The 23,091-nt window shown below is 44.4% G+C and overlaps 1 protein-coding gene across 1 annotated transcript in view; it reads left to right on the plus strand.

The window, feature by feature from the left end:
- The window catches only part of TMIE (transmembrane inner ear), a 33,729-nt gene extending 11,047 nt beyond the window's left edge, over positions 1-22,682 (plus strand). Inside the window, exons 5-7 of the mRNA XM_086467363.1 lie at positions 1,395-1,512; positions 17,790-17,939; positions 22,333-22,682. Of these exons, the coding sequence (XP_086323489.1) occupies positions 1,395-1,512; positions 17,790-17,939; positions 22,333-22,682 (618 nt within the window). The remainder of the gene's footprint in view (positions 1-1,394; positions 1,513-17,789; positions 17,940-22,332) is intronic.
- The last annotated feature ends 409 nt before the right edge of the window (positions 22,683-23,091 follow it).

Raw genomic sequence — 23,091 nt, forward strand, 5'->3', positions numbered from 1 at the left:
GTGGTTTTTTCATGGAAAAATATGAGAGAAGCCAGGACCTTCCTCCCGAACTCACAGCACGACTCGATTGTCTCTACACATTTAACATGTTCTCAAGGAACACAAGGGCTCTCAGCAAATACAGGTTGCCTAATTCTTCGTTGCAAACAGCTATTTGTTCACTGCTGTTGTTTATATATATAAAAAAAGCGATAGGATCCCTGGTCTAAGCTTTAATCCCGACTCCTTGATGCTGTCCGTGCTGTTTAATCTCCCTACGGCAGATTCTGCTTTCTGCTCCGAACCTTTTATGTTGCTGGAGCTGTGGGAATCCGAGCTCTGGCTGCAGAACTGGAGCCTTTAGCCCGAAGTGACCTATTTTGAACCAATATCTTTCAACACCAAAACCCCAGCCTGAGCAAGGGAAGCAGCTCCCCATGTTCCACTGGCAAGTCTCACAATATAGCACAAAGAAAAAGAGAAAGAAACGACCGAGCTCAAAGGTCAGCGTCGACTGCTGTCTCACACACAATAACTTCTGTCCCATTTGATCTAGCAGTTCTTCTGCAGGGCTTGCTTCTCAAGGGTTCAGGAAAAAGGCAGAAAATTACCCTCCTGGAGGTTGGGCTGCTGAGGCCAACTGCGAGATGGTGCAACAAGGGCTGACCCCTGTCCGGTGGGAGCTGCTTTAAGCCAAGGCTCTAGCGTTTGCCCCCTGCCTGTGCCTGCCCACGAGCTCCACCGACCCTCGAACCTGTCCCATCTCTATGGACGGGTCTGGTGACCTGGGCTTCCTGCTCACCCTGGGCAAGCCCCACTCCCCTGATGTGGAGGAGGTGGGATGAGGTCTTGCTGGTGAGTCCGCTACCCTGCTGTTTGTCCTCCTCAGCTCCCCATCTTTAGGGAGCAGCTGGCTCTCATTGCACCCCGATGTTTCTCTCTTGTCTTCCTTCCCTTCTTATCTAGCCTTAGCAGAGCAGATACTGCCTCAATGCAACCTGTGGAGAAGTCTTTTCAGGAAAGAAAGAGTCACGTTGTACTTTGGAGCTGAGTCTTAAAAATATATTTTAAAGATAGGAATGTAGAATATAAGAAATTTCCTCCTGGCCCCAGGAAATGGACTCTTTAGAAAAAAGAACCTGAGGCTTTGAGAAACGACAGCAAAAAGATTTGCTTTGTAATTGTGAAAACTGACAACACTTCAGATAAATTTCAAAATGGCAAAAGCTTTAGATAAAATCTTTTTATTGAACCTCTGTGCCTCAAAGTTTTCCAAAATTTAGGGGGGAATGGGGGGGCAGTAAACTAGGGTCTACCCTCTCCTGTGCTATTGGCATCTTTCTGACTGTTTTAAGGACCCTTGCAAATCTTAAACCACACTTCTCTCTTCTTTTTTTTTTCTCCCTCTTTCCCAGGCCACCACAGAACCCCCAAAAAAGAAACCGGACCCTGTCACTTCAGAGACGGTGGTGATCTGGGGGCTGCGCCTCTGGCAGGTGATTGGTATCTTTGCCATCTTTGTCCTGGCAGTCAGTAAGTCATCATTCTCTGCCTTGCACCAACCACAGCACCACCCCAAGTAGGACTTGATCCCGGAGGACTACAGACCAGATGGCCGTGGAGGTCACGGGCTGAGGCTCTTTGGTCTCTGGCATCACAGGGCTATGCGCCGAGGGGTTTTGGCAGCAGGGAGAGGCAGGTGGGGGTCTTTCAAGGAACCACAGATAGGCTTCATCTTGTAACGTACTGGTCAACAGGTCCTAGCTGGTGGCATCCCAGAGAAGAAGGGATACTACAGGGCTGTGCCACAGCTGGGGCTGTGCTTGGCTACAGTACCACATTCAAGCCCAAATGCATGTTGTAGCCGTGGTCCTGCCCCATCACACAACCATGCAAACATGTGGTGATGTCCCACATGCTGCAATAAGAAGCTTCAAGAGGTCTGCAGTCACGGCCAGGTCTGGCATTAAGATCCCCAACTCCTATTCTGGGTGCCAGGACTTTCAACTTTGTTTTAGCTGGGCTTTCAGGACTTAAAAACCTCCTTTTTTTGAACCCAGGCACTAGGAAGTCACTGTTTCAGACTGCAGTGGGATGGGATCAGACACTCTCCCAGCACACTTTGAGGATCTATCTGATTGTGGCCGATTCCCCTCACCTGAGTGTCTTCATCCAGCTTCATCCCCTTGCAGCTCACTCTCTGGGAAGAGTGTAAGCCAGCTTGACTGTGCATTGCAAACTACTATCATGAGCTTCCTTACAAGAATATCACTTAGGACACTATCATAACCCCATCAAAATTCAAAGGAAGGATCTTCTGCTTCTTCTTGAGCCAACTATAACTTCATACAAAAATAGATCACTTGGATATGAGCCAAATGTGATAACTACCTTTCTTTCCCTTCTTCTTGTTGTTCTCTAGACTTTTGCAAAGCGTATAGCTAATTCATTTCTTCCAGCAAACAAAGTTACACTGACTCATCTACAATTCCCTTGAACCTCCTCTTTTTCCTGATAGGGACAGCTGAACAGAGGGACAGAGTCCCCAGTCCCTGAAAGTAAAGCCCATCAACTTGGAGATGGGCGATCACCCCATATCTTTACCCGCTCCAGGAAGGACACCATCCAGCTGTATGGACTTAGATACATCTAAAACTTCTAGGCATTTTTTACCACTTCTCATTCTGGCTTGTGGCCCTAATTGCTTGCTAAGATTAGTTTCCTAAGTGGAGTAATGAAGAATTTCGAAGAAAGTGAAGGAAGTTTGCATCCTTTCTGCTCTCATTCCTCGTGAGTGATGAGCGCTCTCCAAAACAGAGTGGCCACACGCAAGCTCCTGGCAGGGAACAGCCACAGGCAATGCCAAGCCTGACCTATGAGCAGCCGTTGTTTAGAACATGGGTTTGCTGAGCCAGCTCTGAAAACACAGTACTGCAGACAACTGATTTCTAATGCTCCCTGTTACTTTTTAATTTGCTGCTAAAACCCCGTGTAGACATAGACCTAATCTAATCAGAGAGCACAGCAATCTGTGGATTGTCTCTGCTGATACCGGGGGAATAAAGTCACTCCTTGTCGCCACAGCCACCTCTTTGGCTGCTGTAGGTAACCTGTATCAGTCCGTCCCTGATAAGCCTCCCTGTTATCTTCCCATGCCCTGTTTAAACCAGACATTCACATTTTCAAAGCCAGTACAAGCATTTTCCTCTGTTTTCTTTTCCCATCGTTGCCCATCCTGGGCAAACACCACACCCAACACCCAAAGTCTGAGGATAACTACTCCTACAACTTGCCTGCATCAATGAAGCTTATGATAATTCATCATATGCCACAACACTCTTTGCAAACAATCACAAGAAACTCTGCAGAGCAAAGTAAGCACGGCCAAATTTTTAACCCTAGTGACTCCATACACCGTGTGAAACAGGCAGGAGCTTTGGAATGCAAGTAGACTAGGGGAGGGGTTTATTTAGCTTGTTTTCCTTGGACAGGGGGCATCAAATCGTAAAGAAATTTTCACCCAGTAGCTCAGAGTGCTTCGTTGTGCATTAGGAATTGGCTCTAGCGTTACAAGGTTGTTTAGGGTTCGAGGCATGGAAAATTTGGTATGCTGGCAAACCACGGTGCACTGCTTGCCGAAAAGAAACTACGTTTTGGATTTTTTTTTGTTGTTGTTACCTAAAAATATCAGTAGCAAGAAGCAAAATCCATGAAAATTTGCTCATCTAACCACAGCCCATGAATGAAACACATTATAGAAAACAACACACAAAGAAAGTTACAGCCTAGTTATTTAAAGTGCTGAAAGCAGTGAATTATGAGAAACTAAAATACTTTTAAGGATCTGCATTTAGACAAGCAAACAAACAGGTTATGTGCAAGTCAGTAAAGTAACATCTGCTTTAAAGTCCAGGTTCCCACTAATACATTCAGGTAGTTCAACAAAATCAAGCCATTATGTCACGCTGTTACAGATATATACCACTGGAGAAGCAGCAAAGTATTTGCTAGGAGATCACAGGGTTTTGGCTTGCTGAGCCTCAGAGTGATAAATAGATTCAGTGCCTCACAACAGGTAATGGAGCCAGTTGATGGCTCTACTGCTCTGTTACAGCCTTTTTGTTTGAAGAAGCTTTCTTTCAAGGAGCAGAGGGGATTTGAAAGCAACTGTACCAGCTCAATGAGCTTTATGAAAACAGCATTTGGTGAAGGCTGCAACTATTAACCAAGTCTGTGATCGGAGTTAAAACAAGGCAAGTCCAAATTAATGGCATTAGAATAACCGAATCATACAGTCAGTTCTCACCAATCTCTCGTGTCTCGCTCCAGCAACATCCTCCTCCTCCTCCTTTGCTTTGCGATCCTCAAAGCACTGATGGTTCCCCAGCTTTACCAGCAAAGCTTTAACTCTCAGGAGCAGGCACAGGTTTCCTTGTGAGTGAGATCTTAGAGGCTGCCTTGGTATCAGTCCAGAAAATGAAGCAATGATCTACTTTTCTAATGGGACAAGAGCTGGAGAAGAGCTGGCTTCCTTTTCCTGGTTCCAGGAGCACCTTCCCAGTCAGAGAATAGCACAACCCTCTAACAGCACTAACCCTCTGCACTAGGAGACAAAAGAGCATCCTTTCCAGGGCTTCTTAGGGCCTACACTTGATCCCATTGGCTTACCATCACACCTTGTTATCAAGGCTTTAAGGGTGTGTCTACTTTGTCATGTGAATTCAGGTGAGGAGTAAGTAAGGATGAGGAGAGGAATTGAGAGGCTTTTAAAGTTATTGCCCCTAGCGACTTCACCGTGGGTGATTGTGGAGCCCTTGGACTGGATTCCTTTCAGCTGAAATGGAAATAGAAGATAGTTGCTCCAGAAAGGTATGTTCAGATATGCATGCAAATTGCTAGGGGCAGTCACAGGACCAAACTAGAGTACCTCGCCTGAAATAGGCTGAGTGTGGACGGCAGATCCTCCACCCTCTTCCACCCCACAAACCTGCTCCTGCTGAACGACAAGACTTGTAAATATAAATACGATCTAGGTGCGGTTTCCAACTCTTGCTCTTAGCAACTTCCACAAGATGGCATCGTTACATAATAAAAGGCAGAAAAATTGGCCAAACCTCTAACATTTCCGTATTTAATGAAAAACAGAAATTAAAACCCCCTACATAAAGGCATCTTACGTGTCAACACACAACACCAAAATGGGCAAAAACTCTCTGGGGAGACCTTCTAACTGACAAGAAGGTTTTGGGGCAGGTTACAAACCAAAGGATGCAACTCCAGCAGAGACCAGAAGAGATTAAATGTTCGCACGCTTGTTAGCAGAACGCTTTTCTGTCTCTCCCACAGCAACTAATAGCCAGCTTTCTCAGATACCACATGGGAGCATCTCTCTGTCAGACCCACCCATCTCGATCTTCTTCCTTTGTTTCTGCTCTGTGAGAGGATATGTCATAGCAGAAACAAATCTTTGGGAGCAAACCAGCCCACAGCAGAAAATATAGCTTAGAATCACATGCAGAACATCATTCAGGTGATGCTAGAGGCATAACTCTCATGGATTTGTGTATCATTACACTATCCTTACTCATCTACTAAAATATCAGGAATGTCAAATCTTTCTGCTACAACTGGAGAAGGCACACGAGGGCTCATTTTTAAAGCGCACACAAGAGCTCATTTTTAAAGCAAGCACAATCTCTACAGGGAAAAAAAATAATCTGTAAAACAAAGGGAGGATAAAGAAAGTTTCTCAGGTATCACACACAGCAGGTCAACTCACTGTTGCTCCTCTGCCCCCATAGCTCAGTCATTTTGTCCTCGGTTAAAGGAAACCTTCCCTTTTGGGTATTTGAGTTAGGTAGAGCAAGGCAGGCCATTAAGCTAGTGAGTGCCCTGATGATGTGCCTTGACATTCTTATCAGGGCTGCCTCTCAACACCCAGCAGAATTCAGCTGCTCTGGGTTGCTTCTCTGAGTGCTGGTTGATAAGAGACCCCTCACAGGCAGGAGCAGAGACAAGGGTTGCACCTGCCTGTCTCTTTCTCTGAGAGACTTTGATAAGACAACAACAGACAACTAAGATGAGATTAGCTGTCAGGAGGATTTGACTCGCTCAGGAGCACAGCTATCTGGTTTCTTAGTCTTGCTTTTTTTTTTTTTTTTTTTGTCCTGTGAAAGCTATGAACAGGGAGCTGAGGTCCAACACTGCTGCCCTGATAGGATGGGAATGAGTCATAACCTTGGAATCTTGCACAGCCTGTTTCATCTACAAAGACTGAGGACTTGGCACCAGAAGTATTACCCTTTGGAAACTGCAGTGCTGTGATGGAGGAGGGGGTGGTCCTGATCCACCCCCGGGAAAGCCAGCAGCTGGGCCAAGGCTTGCCCAGTGTGCTCTCCATTGACTCACCTTTTTCTTTGGCCTCACAACCGCCATCAACATTCTTAAGCAGCCCTGTGGGCTGTTTGTTTTCCTCTCCGGATGTTACTTTGGCTTCAAGGTCTTCTGGTTTCCTTGTTTCAGTGCCCTTCCAGGTCTGTTGACAGCAGCCCACCAGGGAGGATGCAGGCAGCACCTCTTTGAGTAAGGCCCCACTGATTTCTGCAGAGGCAATCCAACAACTGGGTTCGAGATGCAGGGCAAAATGCCTCAGCATCCCTGCTAGCATATTCCTCTGGAGTGAAAGGCATGAATAGAGGGGACAGGGCATGAAAAGGGTGATGGGAGTAGGGACAGTGCTGTGAAGAGAAAGCAGTGCTTCTCAGCTTCTGCCTGGAGTCCTCCTTCTTCTGTGTCGTGCCAGCTTGATGCGGAGAGTCAACCAGAGGTGTTTCATGTACCACAGGCAGGGGGAGACCCCTTTCCTTATCATCCTGTTTTGAATCTGTACTCTGTTGAATGGAGAAAGCGAGGGACAAGGTAGGATGGAACTGTAGGAGGAGGCTCCCACGTGGAGTGGGGCTGCAGTAGAGCTGTTACTGCATCCCACGCCTGTGTTGTGCTCAACCCAAACTGAAGAGCAAGTTGGCTTTGGATGACACCTAGTTATCATGCCAAAGAACGCTTGAGTTACCCAACGTGGTGGTGGGCTTCAGACCACCTTGTGCCCACGAGTGCTGGACCTTTAATTCATTGGGTGCTGGTGTTTTAGTGGCACCAGGACAGCTCTGGGGCCATGGAAACAGGTTTGCTCACCGCACACCCTTACATGTAGTCCACACCATGTCTAGTACTCCTGGCAAGTAGGGCTTACCCAGATGAGGAGTGACATAGTGGGCTAAAGCAGAAGCTGATTGCAAAAGCGGGAGGCTCAGTTCTGATCTCTTTTTCCCTACCTTTGTCTCCTTCTGCAAGCCCTACCGGAGATGCTTTCCCATTCTCACCTGTGCCAGTCAAATCATAACATGAAGCCCCAGACATGAGGGTCAGTAGTTCTTCTCCTGGCATATAACCACAGACATGAAAGCTTGAAGAAGCAGGTCTGTCATCAGGAGAGATGCTTGGGAGTCACAAATGCAAAGCTTTTGCTTATCTGTCTGCCTAAAGTGGGAGTCTTTCCCTTGAACCTGCCAAAGGTTCAAGAAGAGTATAAAACAGTGTGAGAGTACAAGGGAGGGAGGCTCACACTGAACAGTGTTCCCAGGAATGAAGTATTATTTAACGAGCCCCAACAAAGCTGTCAAACATCTGGAATGCAATTAACTAAGCACAGTTTAATCTGAAGTGTGAGAGGTTTTATTTACCAACACGCTGTGTGTGTTGAAATATAAATGCCAGGCAAAAGATTTACACTGTTAAATAACCATTACTTTTTGGATGGCAGAACTACCCAGATGTTTCCCTTAATGTGCAGAATTTCCAGTGGGGCACAGATAATTTAGGCTGGCTTGGGGATGCTTCACATGGTGCTTTCTGACAGAGGCTTTAGCTGTCTGTCTTCAAATACTGCATCACCAGCATATGAGAAATGCTTGTAGGGGTGCACAGAACACCACATGCAAAGCTGGATGCAAGTACTGTCCTCTACCACAGAGAGCAACACTTGGGACTGGCTCTTACATGGGGACAACAGGTTGAGCCCCTCTTTTGCCCTCAGCCCACGTTCTCACATGGAAACCTCTTGCCACAGCTGAGACATTTGCTTCTGTTTTAGAGCTGGTCTGCACATGTGTGCTTAGAAAATAGCCCAAGCCCCCAAACTTATTGGGACCCGAATATGTCGAACAAGCTGAGCACAAAATGGGGTGCTTAAGAGAAAGATAATTGTCTTTTACAAAGGAAGGAGCATTTTTTAAAGTACTTCAATCACTAACAGGTAAATAGTCTTTCTTGTTGATTGTTTTGATGACAAATAATCTATGCTGTTCCTGGTTTGTACTGTAATGTTATCTTAAACTTCCATTGTCAGCTATGCTCACACACACACACAAACATACACGCCCAAGGCAATCACAAAATTAGTTGTTGTGATCTTTATCAGCTAAAAAAGCACAGGAGATGCCATTGCCTGAGGCTGACTTCCCTTAAATGTGACAGCTACCAGGTCACATGGAGGGGGCTGTGTCTGGAGTCTGCAAGGGGAAGAGCTGGGGTGTTGGACCATGCTGGGGATCCAAAACAGCTCCTCTGTGTGTTCCACCGGCTGGAAGCCTAACCCTCTTCTTCATCCTTCCTCCCACACGGTGACCGTTCAGGCTGAAGGCAATGGGGTGATGGAGTGCACAGGTAGACGCTGGCATCAGAGATGGGGATTCCGAGGAGAGGCTGCTTCGCTGTGTGGCACAGTGCGCCAGGTACAGGTGTGCTTGTGATCGGCGTGGGACAAGCAAATGTCGCTTACTTACGGCTTTAAGGATCTGAAACTGAAAGTCAAATCTCCAGCCTTCCCGGCCAAACCCACTTGGTTAACTCTTCACCTTCTGATTTATTATTACTATAGCGCTTTCAATAGACCATCACAATTTTAATTCCCATTTGCCCTTCACCTGCAATTTCACGCATGACCCTGCCCTGGGGCATTTTCTCTGCCCAGTGCAGAGAACAGGCACAAGTCACCATCTCACACAAAATCCGGCTAACATCGAACAGGGATTTTGCAGATTCCCAGTAAGTAACAGCCCCTATCCCTGCTTCTCAACTGGTGTAAATGAATGCAGGTAGCAGCCGTCTGTTGCCTGCAATGAGTTATGAAACCTGTGTGTATTCCTTCGGTCTACATGAGCTCTGGGTGTAGACAAGTCTGAGCTGCACAGATTAGACCCAAAGCTGGTTTTGCTCTCCCCAAGTCACAGGATTAGCTGTGGGTGTTGGGATCCTGGATTTTGTTGCGAGCTCTGGTTTGGCAGAAAAGACAGGCCCAGCTCATTGACTAATTTTGAATAAACGCCTGACAAGAGGTATTTTGCCTTGTTATGGAACAATCATCCTTAGATCTCGCCTCACACAGCTGCAGTGGTGGCTCCTCCTCGTGACAGCTCCTCTCTCTGCATGGAGGCAATGGAGAGGGTTCAGACCCAAACCTCACACCCCCTGGGACGGTAAATCCCACTCCTGCTCCCAGCCTTTAAGATGGCGTGGTGGATAAGGAGGTCAGAGAGCTCCACCTTAGCTTTAGGAGCTATTGCACCAGGTATAAAAGAACCCAAGAAGGAGACAGAAAGCATAAGCAATCAGGAGCTTTTTTTTTTTTTTTTTAATTAATTAGTTAATAGCTGTGCTAGTTAATAGCTCAGATGGCCAGCCAAAACCTCTAGTATGGACTTTGCCATGATGATTCATCTCACCTATCTAGAGACGCCCTCAGGTTAGGCATCTAGAGTGACCAGATGAGAGAATAAGTCGGAATAACTAATCTGTTTGCTTTAGATGTCTGCCTAAGGAAGAGATGACCTGTGTCCCCAAGTGCCCGGGATCTACAGGAACCTCCCAGTGACTACCTGCTTCCTTTTGTCCCACACATGCATTGCCTAGCCCAGAAATCTAACTTTGCTCAGACCAGAATTTCCTTAGCAAACATTTCTTCTGATAAGAGGTTCAACCCTAATCCATATTTTTCGGTGGTGAGCTCAGAATAAATACAAAGTGGGTTCAGTTAAAGCTGTCCTCCTTACCAGTGGACAGAAGAATGAGGGGGGGGGGAAAGAAGTGGAAGGAGCCATGCAGGGAGCTGGCTGAATCTGTGCAAACAAAATGGAATGAATGACAGCAGAAGCAAGGATTTATGGTTGGGAGAAAGGAATATAGACCTCATCTACAGAATAAACAAATATTCAGTGACCAAATTATAATTAGTAAAATTTAGTAACTATTATCAGACCAAAGCAATCGGTTAAGCAACACAGTTCAGGGTGATGCTGCAGTAAGGAGTTATTTGAACGTATTAGTGTGGGTTAGTGAGGAGGAAGAAGGGGTTTTGACCTCTGTATGCTGTCCTGGTGAGGTGCTTGTGCCTACTGACGAAAACAAATGCTGAAAAAACAAAGGCTTGCAGGAAAAAAAAAAAAAAGGGCCAAAAATCCTCACCTCTGTTCAATGCCTGGAGAAAGGTCTTCAAACAAGAGCCTCACTGAATGCACTTTGTTTAGCTTGATGGAAAGGAGCTCAAAAAACCACTTGATTGCAGCTCTGAAGGACTTCACAAAGAAAAAAGAAAAAAAAAGTGTTAAAGATCTTTTTAGTCTAGTGGAGAGAGGTGAGAGTGGCATCTGGAAATGTAAACTAGGTCAATTCAAATGAGAATTTGAGAAATAAATGTGGCAGGGAGGGTGATTAAGCGTTGTCACACTCTCCATGCCTTAACAGCTTTCAGCAGAGTAAGGTGGGATTCAATCCAACACGAGTTATTCCAATCACTAATTAAACATCGTAACTGGTGTTGTGCAGAGAGGTCAGATGATGTGATTTAATGGTGTGGACAGACCAAGACATCAACAAAATATCACGTGTAGAGCTGTAGTAAACCTTGATGGCTGAGCAAATATTGGAGCAGCCCTGACCCCTTGCAGCATATCCTCAGGGCGTTTTACAAAGGTGGACATACCTGAAAACATGTTTTGCTTGAAGTCATATTGACACAACTATTGGGACCACAATCTAGGTCTCTTCATCCTTTGGCTCCTTTTTTGGCTCTTTAGGAAATTAGTACATTAATCCAAGTACTAGATTTCCATTGAAAGAACAAGCATAGAGCAGGACAAAATACAAGACAGAAGGATTTGGAGAAGGCATCTAATTAATCTCCAACCTGGACTTTAAATCTGGGATTTTTACCATCCATGTGTCCCCATTTTCCAGAGGAAAGCAGATCCCGAGTCCCCGTTGCCACAATCTGGTCCCAAGCCTGAGCCACAGCCAGGACGAGGCTACGTGCCCTGTGGATGGTTGCACACGCTTTAGAGAGAAAGCCTCCTTCTTCTGGAGCCAAGCTCAGGGACCACTTCTGAGGCCCTAGCATCTCAGCAACAGCTCTAGCAGCAGCGGTGACATCTTTAAATGATGCACCACCAGCAGCATTGTCTCAGCATCTGAGCGCTCGGGGTGGACCAATCCTACAAGCAACCACCCGAGCGCTAACTGGTTTTCCTTAAGGGTTTAGGAGCCCTCACTGGTCATTGCCGTATCACAACTAGCCAGTTATTAACACCACCGTGAGTAGCTTCATCAGCCAAAATACACTAGCTCTTTCCTTAAAGCATCATTGTAATCCTGCAGCAAGCATCTCCCCAGGCTTCTCAAAGAGCATTTGAAAACAAAGGGCTGCAGTTAACTTGCCGTTGAATAAATCTGCATTAATTGTTCACATTCTTGCATTATTAACAACGGAATGGCTGCCTCATTAACTCAGAGCAGCGGCAGGTTACTTTGCTAAATGTTAATTAAATACTTCATTGGCAGGCTGTATTTTTTCAGCTTCAAAGGGAACAAACCTTCTGTGTATTGCAGCCAGTTTCCCTTCAAATTATAAAACTGTTCAGTTCTCACTCATAGCTCTGCTGAAATATTACACCAAGCAGTCTCAGGAGAAGACATTTCATTTACATCTTTCCCAGCTCCCAGGAGAACCAAGTTGTTTCTTTCTTCCTTTTTTTTTTTTTTTTTTTTTTTTAATTTACTGCCCAGCTAAACTAGAAGCAACTGTGTTACTGTTGATGAGCTAAATTTGCTTAAGTGGGAAAAAAAAAAAAAAAGAGACCATGAACAGGGTAACTTGGCCACATGGATATTTAGTTTAAGCCAAAAGAGCTTCTTTCATGGTCTTTTGTGTATGCTCTTAGCTTGCTTCAATTACGAAACAAAATATTTTAGTTTAAGGCAGTGAAAGTAAACACACAGCCTTATTTAGTCACAAGCATCTGATTGTTTATGGTGGAAATTAGGTGTTTGACATTTGTTCTGTTACTGTACTTCAGATGAGAGTTCTTTGGGGCCATTTCTCAGCTCCTCCAACCTGAATAGTATTGGATATGAATATTAGGAAGACATTGTCACCCATAAAAATAATGAAAACAAGCTGAAAACCCAGAAAGGAGCAAGTCTCAGAGTTCTTCCTTATTTCTCAAGTCAGGGATTTTAGTCTATGCCGAAGAACAAAAATATATCACTTAGAGTAACTGTTTTGTCATCATAGAGAGCAAAATGTTGACTCCTTCAAAATACTCATTTCATAAAGGACCGCCATGTATTTGTTTCCTTCTTGAAGAATAACATTTCACATGACCAGCCTGGCAGAAACAATGAAAAATGATTTGATATGTTGTCAGCTTGAGTCTTCAGTGTGGAAGGAGAACACCATGTGCAGGATCAGACCGGGCTTTTTAATTTAAAATAGAAATGTTCCTTCAGAATAGGTGGCTGAATTAAACTCTGTATGGCAGGTAACTGAAAAGGGAAAAAAAAAAATGTGAGAAAATTATTTTTAGAAGGCAGACAGCAAAGCAATCCACGGATTGATGTTGAAAAAGAAAAAGCTTGTATTTTAATTATGCAGTTCATGGAAGATGCTTATTATCACAGTATCACAAGTTCATATATTATCAATACAGAAAAGCTGAGAAAAATGAGGAGAATTGAAAATGACTCCACTACGTTTTGTCACTCAGGATGTTTCTCCTTCTGCTTTATGCAGTTTGGTAGCAGAGAAACCATGAATAACGCCACCATTCCGAGCCTCAATGGTGAATATTTTCATGGACCTTCCGTGGTGCTAATGGGGCACTGATACAGCTTACAGAGATTGCTTCAAGCTCACGGCAGCATCAGGCAGGCGTTAAGGTAATAGTTTACTTAGGCTGCATTTCAGAAGCCTTCTCAACAGTTAAAACAAAAGCTGAAATCCTAGAAAGGAAAAGGAGAGCCACAGCATGAAAGGATGAGACTAAATATTATTTGATAGCAGTGTGAGTAAAGCATTCACCTGGGGAGTAAGAGAGATGGTAAGCGTTTAGTATAAAGCAGCCATCCAAGGCTTGAAGTCAGGCCGTCTGCCTGCCGAAGAAAAGCATAATAACAAATTCTCACGTTACATCCAAGCTATCTGGTCCCCCAAATACCTCATTCTGTTGACCCAGAATCAAAAGTGATCAAGTTATCAGTATCCAACTGAGTTGCAATTAATATTCCTGCACATATTCATATCCTCCCCCCAAAAAAAGCCAAACCCCACCCTTATAGTTAAGCTACTTTCATTGTACGTATAACCCTTATGGAGGTTTTTAGTCTTGGGGGTGGTTTTTATGTTGTAAGTCTCTACCCTGAGAACATGGGCCTACCAGTGACTGTGCTCAACTGATGCCAAGTCACATACTAAGCTTTTGTAAGAGTATTGCTTTGATGTTTAGCTCTCATGAAAGAGAGTACAGTCCAATTCTTGATCCGCTGTCTTATAGGAATGGATATTTTTAAACAGCAATCCTCGTTACCAACCATCCTCACATGACAGTTAAGTATAACCAGCGTCAGGCACAGCCAAGGCAGTAGTGATGGAGCAGGTCTGAGCTGAAGCCAGAAAGTCATGTCCCTGGGTCAGGATCTGGGTCAATGGGACACATGACCAGCACAAGCACAACTACACCCACTGCAGCGGAGCTCTGGCAGGGGCCAGGCGTGAAAGCATCATCTTAAGAGTCACTCCAAGCAAAGAAAAGGGGATCCTTCATTGAGGGCTCTTCTAACTCTTCCTTTGAAGGTCCCCAGCTGTGTAACTTCTCATCTCGCCCTGAATCCAGGCAGCCAAACCCCAGAAAGGGTAATGGTGGTGAGGATGCTCTCAGGACCCTTGCAGGAATGTTCAGTTTCCTAGGTTGTCTTCAAAATGAAAAAAGTCTCTGCTCTTCCAGCAGAAAATAATGTTAACCTTTGCATCAACAAAGGCCCAGGAAACTTTACAGGTTACATTGCTTTCTGTGTCACTTGATGGATAAATTGTCAGTGAAGCAAATATAATCTCATCAGTTTGACGCAGGAAAACCCATAAAATATCTACCAGACACAAGAGAAATGGTACTAATATAGCTCCAAACTTCTCATGTGCAACAGACATTTCACTCTTGACTTCCAAAATGGTCAGAAGAGATTCACCTCTTCTAACCAAGGGAGCAGTTCACGAGCCTAAATGTAGATCTCTGATACCATTTTGGAAACCCCAGGGCACTTTGTCCAGCCTCTGGCTCTCACTGCAGGAGGTCACAGCTCTTCCTGGGCCAGACTGGTCACTCCAGGCTCTTTGTGTAGTTATGGGGAGAAAGGCAGCTGCAGAGAATGATTTATTTGGCACACCTTAAATTTCTGCCTTAAGATGAGGTTAATCACCCTGTAGAGATGCTTCTTTCTCTCCACCAGCTATAAAGGGACCCTGGAGGACTGTCTGAAACCGTAATCTCTAGTTTTGGGGGGACACAAACCAGAGCAGATGAATTCTACCCACTCTGTCTCCTGTGTCTGACCTGGAGGGAAAAACGAATATATCCAACAGGCCATAACTTCTGACTAGCAGCGAAATGATCATTTCTGGCATCAGTTTCAGCATCCTAAATCTCCTGTACCAAAATCTTATGCACTGGCCTATTCTTTTGGAAAAATAATGGCATTCAGTCCAATACTTAGCCCCCTGCATGAACCTCACACTAAGCCCAGCTTGCAAGGGAGATGGAGATAGGAATAGGACTGTATTATTTTCAAATAAGCCTCTTGCTCTGGTGGCTGGTTATGAATCATTTCACGTCCCAAGACAGCATAGGTCCCCAGTACCTCACTGTAACACTTCATCTCCATGAGAAGGTTAAACAGAGAGCCCTGTTCGTGATTGTCGCGTAGCAGCTACCATCTTTGTCCTTAGCAGAAGTCGAGCTGTGAGATACAGAACAACTCCTACCCCTTCCTGCAGGGCTAAGCCAACTACTGTGATATTGGTGGGCATTTTGTCCTTGATTCTCAAGGGCGTTGATCAATCTTTTTGTGCTTTACTTGAAAGCTGACAGTCTCATCGTTTATTAATCTCCAGGAAATACGGTGCTAATTTTCCTGGCAAAAATTTCTCAAATGTGAGTCGAGGATTTCCTGGCTTAGCTGAATTCCAGCGTCCTTTTAGGAAAACAATAGATCTTGATTTAAAAGTGGTTAGAGAAAAAGCACGTCCCCCATTCCTCCCAGTAAATTGTTTCCCTGCTTGCTGTCGCTGTTTTAAGTGCATACTTATGTCCAGCCCAACCTTGCCTTGAGTCTTTGCCCAGCTACTGGGTATTTTGTAGTCTGCTGGCCTGAAAAGGTCTGTGCCATCCATCGGTTGTGGTGTAGCTGCCGCAGGCTCTGGGGGCAAGTGCTCAGTGAGATCCTGCTGCCCGGAATGGGTGCTGTGTGCTTTCCAGATGTGGTGCGTTACCCACTCTCAAGGTGCCAACGTGGGTACCTTGCTTTCCTTTTGTAGGACAAATGAAAGCTCAGTTAACTTCAGCTTGTTGCTGACCCTCATCCAGGAGCAAGGATAAAAGCGCCTGGATTGCTTCCCCAATTACAGGTAATTACAGTTTCACGTTCTTTTAGGCAATTCACTGCAGCTTCGTTGTCTCGTCCTGTTGTGACATTTAGATGGCCCTGAGTGTGATTCCACTACAACACCTCCGCAGCAAACTGTTTAAGGGGAGTGATATTTTTGGCAGCAAAATTCAGCAAAGGGGTAGAGGAGCTGCTACGCTTTGCTTGGTAAAGTTGCACCAACCTCAAAACGCTGTTTTACTGCTTTCCTTTTCTCTTTTGTGATACAGAGAGGTCACGCAGAGCTTGTTCCTGGTTAACATGATCCCTCTTTACCTAGGAGAGGCTGGACAGGCACAAGACAAACTTTTATGGAGTAAAATTCACACCAGCAAATGGTCTGTGTCCTTGTGATGTGAAGGCTGCCTGCAAAATGATTTTATCGTGGTGAACGAGAAAGGCTTACACTTGGAACGAAACATACGGATTATTTCTCTCATTTCCTTGGATTAGTCTCAAAGGTCTCATACATTGCTTGTGGGGATATAAAGCTAGAGGAGATTACCTGGCTTTTGCAGTGTACAGAAATTTGGATGCTTGCTCCTTTCTCGTAGGGGAACTCCAGTTAAAATAAGAGACAGAGCATGTAGAGCTGATCACACAACATCTTGCCAAGCACAAGGAACTGCCTGCCTGCAGAACCTATTTCCATAAGGTATATAAATGAGGTTAAGAACGTAGTTAATTTGGAAAGTCAAGTTTTTATTTAGAATAGAAGAATCCCTCAAACTATTTAAAGATGCCCACAAAAAAAGCAACTCAAAAGTTCATGGAGACCGTGAGATCTCGTGCTTATTCATGTGTTTATGACCTGTGAGCCAATTAATTTTATGATTACCTGTTTCCAGTTTTCATTGATCTTTTCCCTGAAGCTGCTGCTTGGTTGTTGGCTGAAGTGGTAGAGGGATGAACCGATTATCTGCTCAAGCCTCTGAATTCCTAGTCTAGGAAACAAACCAATAGTGATTTCATGACAAGGACTTGTCTGAATCATGATTAGATTTGCAGATGGAAGTTCTGAAATAATGTACCAGTTTAAGCATGATGGTAAAATATATCTTACTAGGAGTAAAAGTATCATCTACATCCTTAAGACATGTAAGGAAGCTTAGTTCACGGAAAGAAGAGTGATGGCATAGTAAGGGCGTGATGGTGGGATTTAGGACGTCTGGGTTCTTGGCCTGCCCTAAATGGATTTGGATGAAAGTCAATTAAGGCATGTATTGAGCTCTTGTTCTGTATCTCTTTTGGAGGGTTCACAGCATTTCCATGCCAAATTCCTCATTGCTTTCTTCAGCTGGAGGTCCACAGCCCCGGCATCTACCTACCACAAAAACGAATGGCTAAGACATGTTGTCAGGAACCTCTAGCAATAAGACACTGTTGAAGGGTGGCAGCACATCTTAATTGCTGCTATAATTTCCAAATAGATAATTAATTTAGTTTGTTGATGCTCTGATGCTCAGAAACACCGGTGCCATATATGGTTTAAGACAACGGTTTACATCGGTTTTGGTGGGAAGGACATGCTCCGTCTTTTACCACAGCTCACCTGAAGGGTGGTAATTCTTTATTTTCAGGTAACTCAATTCCTTTAGACTGTGTAACCATGTCCCTCAGGTAGGTACTGCTGCTGATGTGAATGACTACAGGTTCCCACTGGAAGAAACTCCTCTGAAATGAATTTTCCTTCCCTGTCTCCCCACTCTAAATGGGCCAGGCTGTACTAGACAGAGATCTGCTGACTAAACCGAATGCTCTTGCTTCCCTCTCTCCTTTCCCAGTTATCACACTATGCTGTATCTTCAAGTGCCGGATTCCCCGGACAAAGAAAGAGATTGAGGCACGATATGCTCAACGGCAAGCAGCAAAGACATATGCAGACAAACTGGAGACCGTGCCACCGCTCAACGAGCTGACAGAGATCCCTGGAGGTACTTCCCACGCCCACACCCACACGAGACACATTTCTTCTTTTGGGGTTGCTTTGTGTAGGCACGAATGCAAAGGGCTGGGTGCTCCCTTAGTGTAAATCGGTGTGGCTCCTTGGGCACAGCCATTAAGATATTGCCATGGCTTGGTAAACCCCTGCCGCTCACACGCACTAAACCCGCAGCATTTGTAGCAGCAGGCACAGTCTTTTAGTTGAAAGGGACAGTTTCTCCTTAGGTACAGGTCAGGGTCGTTCCTTTGAAGTTCACATTTAAAAGTTTCAGAGGGTCTGATTCGTTTCAAGGGCCAGTTCACGGGTTGGGGCACGTCGGTAGGAAGAAAAGGAGTTGTTAGATTTTCACATTACCCACAAATGGCTTGCCCTATTTGGATGGCCAAGAGTATTTCTGTCACTGCTGTCCACTTCTCTCACTCATCTTTCCTGATTCTGTACCCTAGGCTCTACTGAAACTCTTCTAACTCTCTCTGGTCATGTCCAGTCCAGACCTCTCAACTCCCTGCCTGTGGTGAAAGAAGAAGATGAAATGGCCCTGCAAGGAAATTAGGGGACTGCCTTCCTGTCTGTCTGTCTATGGCTTCTCTTTTCTGATGACATCCATCATACCTTGGACTCTCTGCTTCTCAGTTCCCTTTCTGCATTTGACCTCTCTTTTCTCAATACTTTTTTATGAACTTTTTTTTTCTCTTTCCTATGTCTCTGCAAGCCCTGTGATCTATAGCTTCATAGAAACTGCAAGTTTCCGTAACTCATAATGTGATGCTTCAGTTCATGAAACTGGTGAAAGAGGCAGATAATGCAATTGTAGAAATTTAGTCCTACACCAGCAAAATAATGAACTAAGTGCTTAACAGTAGGAACTTGCACATACCTCTGTATTTCAGAGGTGTTCAGACATCTGACTATGCCTAAACTGTAAACTGGGGATGGCCAGACCGCTTTCTGGAGTTAAGCCCAATTGGCATAAATAAGCCCTTGTCCATACAGTTAAATTCTCTTAACCTACTTGAAAGTCAAATATCATCCAATGGTTTAGTTAATGCACTCTTACAGGTATGAGCAATCACACATGGAAATGCTTAGTTTTGTATCCTTTGGTTTCCTGCCCAAAAGACCAAATTCTGACTCTGTAAGGACCAGCTATCAGTAGATCCCAGACAGCAGAAGGCCAAATTCACTCTTTTGCTGCTGCATCCTCTTCTTGCCTAGCTGTTACTGCTGGAAAACCAATAAATTAAGGACAAGAATATCCAGAAGAGACAGAAAGGGTATTTTGGGAGCAGAATGGCCATTTCACCCCAGAATGGTCATAAATTTTGATCTCCTGTAAGCAGCCTTTACATCCCACAAACATGTACAGGTACTCCATTCAAAGGCTGGCTATTTTGGTGTAGATTTAATCAGACCGTGGTAAATTGTTGCAGCATGAACTCAGGAATAAATTACCACGAAAAAGTAATTTATGGGAAATCAGCTGCATCAGAAAGACTACCTAAATTTTTATCCAGTTAAATGTGTCAGTTGAGTAGTTCACCACCCTTTGACCTTTGAGAACTCCAGAGTTATGGTCCTGGCATGGTGCAGGGTAGGAGGTTGGTGGAGAACATGTTGCTGAGTGGCTGCTGATATAAGGTAATGGCTCATGAATACATGTTTTATGAAGCTCCTAGTCCTCTGGGACTGGGCAGATATAAATCTGCCCAAGCTATCCTGAAGGAACTGGTACTGGGGTGGGAGTTACCTACCCACAGGTACACCATCAACATCCATGGAGAAGTCTGCATCAACACTAGTTGTCCAGACTTTATCCACAGTGGAAAATAAAAAGGATGTGATTCCTTTCACAAGTAGGCGAGGTGCTAAAGTGGAAGAGGTAAATCGTGCCTTAAAAATGCCTGTACGTCTCCAGCCTTGGGGACCCAAAAGGACTGACTCAGCTCTCAGCACCTAAACCGTTAGATGCAAAAGCTATGTGTGATCGAACCCACAGGTTTCCCCTCCTTCTGAGATTAGTGTGCATCCTGCCGCCCCGAAAAGTTTCACTACATGATTTAGGCGTTGCAATGGAAAATATGCAAACCTTTGGGCTTCATCTCTGTGCTGTTATTTTCATCTGTACAGAGTGTGGTGCTCGGCTGTGTTGCCCCACTGACATTTGGCCACCCACCTTGATTTGTGTGGCTGTGAAATGTAACTTATGTATTTGTTGACTATATATTATACTTACACTGTGACAACCCCTAGTAGACCCAGTCAAGGCTGGAGAGGTGAGTGATTTCAGTTACTGAGTGGTCATTACATGCCTCTCTATACGCGTCAAATGCTATTGATCGTGAATATATTACAATACTTAAATACTCTCATTTCTTGGCATTATTTTACCCTACTTCACATTTACTATGATCGAATATTCTAGCTGCCAAATGGGTCTCCGTGCACTTTTGTGAGTGTCATATATGGCAAACCCTTTTACTGGACATAAATAAAATGGACTTTAGGGTTCCATGTATAAAATATTATACACAAATTGATTCATTTATTCTCTGTCTCCCAGTCTGTGGGACAAGTACAAGCAGGGCTTGGCCTTTTCTGTGGGTGGAGATGTACTGTCTGTGTCCATGGCCTGGGAGAGCTTCAAGTATTCTGATCTGAGGCTGCTCCAGCTGACAGTTTTGGGAGTTCACCTGTTTCCTACCATATTTGTCCAGGAAGCAGACGAGTGGTGTGTTTTCTTTTTTTTTAATTTATTCTTCCCTCTCCTTTTTTTTTATGTGAGACATCAGGATTTCCCCTGTGGTTGTAAGACAGAGTCTATATTGTTTTACTCCCATTTTTATGTACAAATGAATTGCCAGTTCCCAAGGTCAAAGGATGATATTTCATTTTAGTGTGCACACTGAAGGAATATTTTAGGTAAACGTAATGAATTATGGTTTGATTTGCACCTGTAATACATTCCTGCAATTTGAAAGTGACACTACAGACATCCATAGCAATGGGAGACTCGGGGCTACTTAAGCATATTGGAGTCCAATGGCTCCAGGTAAGGGTCGAGATGCCTCGTACCGAGCCACCTCCTAAGCCAGTTCACTGTCACCTTTCCTTAGCCTGTGACAAATGTGAAATAATTTGACTTAGCCTAGGTGCCAGCTGAAGAAATCTAAACAATGACCAATCATGCTCCATCTGCTGACGCCACTCCTAGGTCATGGCTACATCTTGGCTGATTTTAGTTATTAAGTTGTGTTAACATGGTCATCTATTTACATATCTGAGTCCTGTATGGGGGCTTTTTCAGAGAAGGAAACTTGCCACATTTTCACTCGTTTTTGCAAAACTTTATACTCTGCTAGTCTTGAGCAAAATAAAAACTTTCTGTAAGAAATACACAAAATATGGCCTGTGTTTAAGTGTCAAGTTGCTGCTTGAGATGAGAGCTCAGTGCATGAAGTTCTGGCTTCAGAAACGCTTTTGGGATAATGAACTAATTCTAGCAGAGGGGAAAAAAAAAAAATGAAGAAAGTTTTCTGCTACCAAATCCTGTGTCAGAGTAATTAAAGTCTGCAGAGCCAGTGTGATACTTAGGAGTTTTCTCACCTGAAATGTGGGCGCTGAATCCAAGATATTCCTAAGTAAAAATATTCCGTAAGTAAAGATATTATTATAAGCTTCCTATAACTAATAGGGCTTGTGTATTAAAACATACCAAAACAGGGCTAACTATGCACTAGAGTTACTGTGTGCCCATGGTATGTTGCTGCCATTAACTACAGTGATATGGGGGGAAGCTGGTCCCATGGTGACTTGGCATGGACAGGACAGAAGCTAAGCCTACTTTGTAGTCTTGTGCTGGGCAAGCCGTTTTCTGCTTGTCTGTCTCCGAAAGCAAAGGTCCCCAGCAGAATCCCTACTGTCCACTCTCAGCTGCAGTAGACATACCCCACACACAAAGACTTAAAAAAGCCAACGAACCAACCAAAAATAAACCAAACCCCAGACAGATCTGTGCTGAATTACGTGAAAGACGTTTCTGTTCCTTCTTGAGGAGGGAGAAAACTCCACATTGAATGTCATTACTGGGAAAGGTTTGTAATGTTCATGGATCAGTTCCTACCAAGAGGAACCATTTCCTCCAATAGATCCACAACTCAGCTCTTGAAATTACCAGTTTTGCTTAATCCCATTAGCCTATCATCTTCTTAAAACAAATACATGAAAATCTGCCAGTCAGTGAGCAAAACAGCTCTACGGAAAAAGCCCCAGTAGAAGTGGTTTCCCTTTGTCCAAGATTTGCCAGCAGGGAGCAGGAGTTTTGCCCTCTTCCTGGGTATTATCAACCAAAGTTAACTGTTTTCTTTTTCCATCCTTGCATACAGCTCAGGTTGCAGAAGAAAAAAAAGAAGAAGTTCCCACTGTATCTGGAAAAATGGACAAGGCTCAGGGTAAGAAAGATGCATCCAAAGGTTCCAAGAAGAAGAATGGTGAAAAGGACCAGAAAGAAGGATCCAAGAAGGAAGGGAAGGATGGGGCCAAGAAGGAAGGGAAGGATGGGGCCAAAAAGAAAGAAGGAGAAAAGGGAGAAAAGGGGGGAAAGGACACCACTGACAAGAAACAAGGTGGTGGGAAGAAAGGTGAAAAAGAAGATGAAGGAGTAAAATCAGGAGGAGGCACCAAAACTAATGGCAAGGCTGGTGGGAATGCCAAAGCTCCAGCAAAGAAGAAGTGACCTTGCTAAAAGACAGTGCTGGCAGTCTTTTGGGGAGGGCATTTGTCAAATTGCTGTGAGTCGAGCACTGGGAGCAGAAAGGACATGCTGTCTCCATGTACTCAGGCTGTTGAGTGCCACTGGATGTATGCATTTATTACCTTTTGAAGACCAAGTCACTGGTTTTTTGTCCAACAAAGGAAAATCTGGGCATTTGTCTTGACAGTATCTTGCAAATAAAATGCACGATGCAGAGCTACGTGATAACTGGAACCAAACTGCAACGAGGGGTGAGAATCAGGACCTTGGATAAACATGGAAATGCACAGAGATGAAGATCTAGACTAATGGGAGGACATGATTCATTTTAAATTTGTTCTTCTTGAGGACCTTAGGGAGTTCGATAAATATTTACTAGCACTCAGCTCCT

This window comes from Leptosomus discolor, chromosome 6, assembly GCF_034619465.1.
Source record: "Leptosomus discolor isolate bLepDis1 chromosome 6, bLepDis1.hap2, whole genome shotgun sequence".
Taxonomy (NCBI): Eukaryota; Metazoa; Chordata; class Aves; order Leptosomiformes; family Leptosomidae; genus Leptosomus; species Leptosomus discolor.